General features: G+C 60.1%; 1 protein-coding gene across 1 annotated transcript; it reads left to right on the top strand.

Annotated features, from left to right (window-relative positions):
* The first annotated feature begins 227 nt into the window (after positions 1-227).
* On the top strand, positions 228-4,585 carry LOC308676768 (2-acylglycerol O-acyltransferase 2-B-like). Its single transcript, XM_081342788.1, has 6 exons — positions 228-401; positions 797-975; positions 2,617-2,821; positions 2,921-3,095; positions 3,221-3,420; positions 4,196-4,585. Exons 1-6 carry the CDS (start codon positions 308-310, stop codon positions 4,348-4,350), a joined length of 1,008 nt encoding a protein of 335 aa, XP_081198914.1. The 5' UTR covers positions 228-307; the 3' UTR covers positions 4,351-4,585.
* Positions 4,586-5,089: the final 504 nt, after the last annotated feature.

Raw genomic sequence — 5,089 nt, 5'->3', positions numbered from 1 at the left:
GCAGCGGCCGCCCTCAGACCCATCTCTCCTCCACGCGTGCGGGGCGGCGGGAGGGGGGGCTGGGGGCTGGGCGAAGGTCAGCGGCTTGCTTGGAGCCCTTCCCGGTGGGTTTGGGGCCAGTCCAGGCCACTCCCCCACCCTGCGCCGACTCGTTTGACCGGCTCCGATTCGCCTAGACCAGCCAGCTTACGGGCGGCCGGGGCGGGGCCTCGCGGAGGGGGGGAGGAGGGGGAGCTCGTCTCTCCGTGATAAGCTGCAGCTGCCCTCGGCGGCCAACCTGTAGGAGCCCGACCCCGTCGCGCTGGCCATGTGGCTGCGGTTCGCCCCGCTGCGCCTGCCGCTCCGGCGGCGCCTCCAAACGGCCGCCGTCCTCCAGTGGGTCTTCTCCTTCCTGGCGCTGGGTGAGGACGGGACGGTGCCGGCGGCAGCGACAAACTTGGCTGTGTCCCGGCCGCGGGGGAGGTCGCAGGAGAGGCAGCGCTGGCCGGCGGTCGTGGCCAGTGCGGGGCGGCGGGCCGACGGCCGCGAAGGGAGCCCGAGGCGGGGGCGGGCGGGCAGTTGCAGCGCCCGGCTCGGCTCTTGCGGGCGGCGGCTCGCCTTGCTTCGCGCGGGTCTGTCTTCCCAAACCCCGACTGCTCCAGCCCCGCAGGACACAGCCACTTCCTCTCAGCTGGGGCTGTCCGCGGGCGGCAGCAGCAGTAGCGGCGGGCTCCTGAGCATGTTCAGAGTGCCGCAGCTGCCGCTGCTCGGGGGCTGGCGAGGCGGAGAAGAGGGTCACCCGCTGCCTCTCTCGTAGCCCAGTGCTGCCTGGGGCTTTACCTAGTGCTGCTGCTCGGGGACGGCTGGCTGCTGGCGCTCGGCTACGCGGCCTGGCTCTACCTGGACTGGGAGACGCCGTCTCGAGGAGGGCGCCGCTCCGCCTGGGTCCGCGGCTGGGCCGTCTGGCGATACTTCCGGGACTATTTCCCCATCACGGTGAGCAGAGGAACCAGGAGGCTCCTGGTGCTAGCGGGGGGGGGGGGGGTCGGGCTTGGCGGGACACCCACTTTCTCTCTTCGAGGGGCGCCGGCTCCACCAACACGGCCTTGGCAACAAACCGCTGCGGGCCGTGAGAACGCGGGGCTCGAAGCGGTGCTGGAACTCCTTGGGAAGAACCACCCAAGCGCGGTGCGGGTCGCCCTTCTTTAAGCGCACGACCTAATCCTCGGCTCCTCCCCCATTGTCAAGCTGGTGTTGCTCCGTAGCCCCCCTTCCGCAAATGCCATCCTTTCTGCGTCCCCTTTTTAGACTAAGCTTATATTAAAAGGCATAAACCTTACATTAAAAGGCAATTTGCGGGCGGGCGGGGGGGGTAGACTTCCGTCCCTGGACAGCTTAGCTGGGCCTGGAGAAGGAGGGGTGAGACAGAAGGGGACCTGGGTTGGCCCAGACGGGGTGCCTGGCGAGGAGGATGTATCACACACACACACCCTGCCAGGTAGCTGCCGGAGAGTGGATGAAAAGCCTCCAAAGAGAGCGGAGCCAGGAAGGGAGTTTAAAAGGTCTTGGTTTAATAGGCAAACAGGGACCATGAAAATCTGATATGAAGTGATCCACTGATTTCATGATTTGGGAATCATTTGCAGTAGAATAAAACACCACATCCCATGAAGCAGTTTGGATGGCAGCTTTAATAATTAGGCCACCCTTGAAGAGCATAGTTCTCTGACCTTTTGCATTTTCTTGGGCTGTTAGTTTTCACTTGTGTATAAATGTTGTAGTAAATATTGTTTTGCTTATAAATATTCTAAAATAAATAGTGCCATTTTTTAAATTGGTAGCCTTAAGATGTAACTAACAGCCAGTGAGAATTCAGGCAGCTGTGCTGCTGGATTGTCAAATTTACTAATTTCCTTGATCCTCCTCTTCTGCATCCGTTTTCGCAGATCTAGACCGTCCTGTCTGTAACTGCATCATGAATGTGCTAGCCCCAAATGTTTTATTGGCATGAAATTTCCTCCTGTTTGGGCAGATCAGGATGTGTTTTTATTCTGAACGTTTTTTGTTGGTGGTAGTGTCTCCCACTAAGTCCGCCAAAGCTTTTGTGAACTTCAGTTGCCTTCCAAGTGCTCCTAGAGAGAGAACCCCGAGGCAGTCTTGAAAATGACTTTTGGCTGAAGCTGCCCCCCCCAAAGTATTTGGGGTCCACCCCTCATCTCTTTCAGGCCTATTGAGCTTAAGGTTGTGCTTCCAGATCTTTTATTTTCTGCATCCTTAAAGGCAGAGCTTGGTTCAGCTATGCTCCCCAGTCACACACCTCCGCCCACCTGCCAGGCTGAATGGCATCCAGAGGGGGAAGCTGGGCAGAGCGGAGAAGCAGTCCTGGGTGTTGGGCCCCGGCCTTAGTCTTTGCGGCCTCCCTGTGGGGACATCTCTTTCCTTTCAACCTTTTTGGCTTGGAAAAATGCAAGCAGCCTCGGCAACTCCCCGGGGGGGTGTGTGTGTGTCATCCTGGGGTGGAGCGCTGCAGGGTCCGTCACCTGTGGGGCCACTGCCTCAATTCCAGTAATGCCTCAGTAATCTCAGCACTCATCTTTGACTGACTGTTTCTGCTCTGCTTTCTTTCCCCGCTGGCAGCTGGTGAAGACGGCAAAGCTGGACCCCTCCCACAATTATATCTTTGGTTTCCACCCCCACGGGATCCTGGTAGCTGGCGCCTTTGGGAACTTCTGCACCGAAGCCACGGGGTTCTCCCAACTCTTCCCAGGGCTAACCCCCCATCTCCTGATGCTGCCCTTCTGGTTCAAGGTCCCCTTCTTCCGCGACTACATCATGAGCGGGGGTGAGCTCTTTAGGGGGCATCTGGGTGCAAAGGGGCTGCAAGGCAGCGAGGATGGCCAGAACCATCACACTCTGAGCCCCTCTGCGTTTTTCGTTCTAGGACTGATCTCTTCAGATAAGGCCAGCACTTCCTACCTCCTTGGTTATGAAGGGGGCGGGCAGGTGGCCGTCATCGCCGTGGGTGGCCCGCCTGAGTCACTGGACGCTCGCCCGGGGGCTCTGACCCTTCAGCTCCACAGCCGCAAAGGCTTCATCAAGATGGCCCTACGACACGGGTGAGGGGCAGGGGGCCTCTGGGAACACTGCAAGGTGGGGGTGGGAGACCTGGGCATGGTCAGGACTGGGTCCAACTAGCAGGACGGTCCTCCCTCTGACCAAGGCTCGGCCCTCCTCCTTGCAGAGCGGCGTTGGTGCCAGTCTTCTCCTTCGGGGAGAACGAGCTCTTCAATCAAGTGTCCAACCCGCGAGGCTCCCTCATCCGCAGGCTGCAGGAAGGGCTGCAGAAGGTCATGGGGCTGGCCCTGCCCCTCTTCCACGCTCGGGGCGTTTTCCAATACAGCTTTGGCCTGCTGCCCTTCCGGAGACCCATCTACACAGTTGGTGAGTGTGTCTGTTGCGGCTCTTGGCGCCGAGAGGATGCTGGGCTGGTCAGTTGCCAGGGAACTGTTTGGATCCATCAATCGTGGCTGCCCATGACAGAAAGGAGCCCCTCTGGGGTGGGTTTGCCCCCGCCTTGGGCAACCGTCTGTCTCCTAGCACTTTGCCCCATATATGCCAGCATTTCTCCCAGTTGGAGGTCAGACAAACTGACTTCCCTTGGGGGATGCAACCGCCAGCTGCTGGACTGTGTGTTGCAATTTGCTCAGGGCCAGCCCCTCACTAGGGCAGCAGCCTTGGACTTTGGTTGGGGAGGAGGGCTGGAGATTGGTTCTCTCTCCCTGTTGCAATGCTGTGGGACAAGGCAGCTCAGGCGCTTGACCACGTGAAGTGGCAGTGCTGATGTGGCTGGCCATTTCCAGCAGACACTCTGCTCCGTGCCCTCTCGCTAATTCTGTGGGGTGTAAGGCCCATTCTGGGCCACGTGGCACTCTCCAGGATCCCTCAAGACTGAACGCTGGCCTTGCCTGCCTGGGCTGAGGCTCTTCGCAGTGATGGGGGGAAGCCCTGCTCAGTAGGTCTTCCCTGTGCATGGGAGGCTGGTGCTCCTGCAGCCCAAGCCTCTTCGGAGGGAGGAGGGGGCTACGGCTACTGAGAGGAGCGGGGGAGGAGGAAGGAGCATTGGGGCTGCTTAGCCCCCTTGGCTGCAAGAACTGGCACTCCTGGGTCTCTGCCACCCCTCATTCAATTTTTCATGTCTTGCCTGCCCCCCCGTCAGTGGGAGCTCCGATTATGGTGCCCAAGATGCCGCACCCAACCCGGGAAGCCATTGATGAGCTGCATGAGACGTACCTGGAGAAGCTGACTCAGCTCTTTGAGGAGCACAAGGCCAAGTATGGGCTGCCCCAAGACAAGCACCTGACGCTCACCTAGCCCGCCACGCAGGGCCAGCCTGGGCCACGGAGGGGCAACACCTGGGCCAGGCGAAAGGACTGCGCAGCTGCAGGAGGAGCTGGCTTTCACCAAAGATGCTCTGGAGCTGTTGGGTTAAAGCTTCCCTCGTGGCCAGGCAGCATCGGAGTAGTGCCCAGAGGATGGCTGGGAGCAGAGCTCTTGACCCTGCAGAATTGGCATCAAAGGGTGCTGATGCCAAAGCACGGAGGGCAGGCACAAGGCCCGCCTTAAAAGCAGCCTTGTTCTCGGGACTCTTGCGTGGAGTAGGCTGAACTCCTGGGTTGCTGCCGCACAAACAGTGTTGTGTGTCGTGCACTCGACTGTGGCATTTCCTTTGGAAGAAATAAAGTGGAGCACTCAATGCTGTGAAGGGTAGATGAAGCCCGGGGATGGCGGGGCTTGGGGGGGGCAGGAGCCAGGGAGATCTTCAGCCTTCCTCCCGCCTGCATTCGGGGCTGCCGGAGAGCAAGAACCGCCACCGGTAGCCAAAGCCGTGAGAGCCAGAAGGAAGAGGGCGGGTCTGGGATAGATGAGGGCATCTGAGCCGGGGCTGACCTAGCGGGCGTTGAAGGGCAGGGATCCAGACGGGAGAGGCCGGGGCTGGTTTTTCATCTAGCCCTGGTGCTTGCAGCCATCCTGGTAGGAAGAGGCCACCCTGCTGAAACCCCTCAGAGAAAGGAGTGGGGCTCCTATGGGCCTGTTTGGGATCGGCTGCTCC

This window comes from Vipera berus (assembly GCF_964194415.1).
Source record: "Vipera berus genome assembly, chromosome: W".
Lineage (NCBI taxonomy): Eukaryota > Metazoa > Chordata > Lepidosauria > Squamata > Viperidae > Vipera > Vipera berus.
Note: the sequence above shows the minus strand (reverse complement) of the source record. Positions and strands in the feature narration are given on the sequence as shown.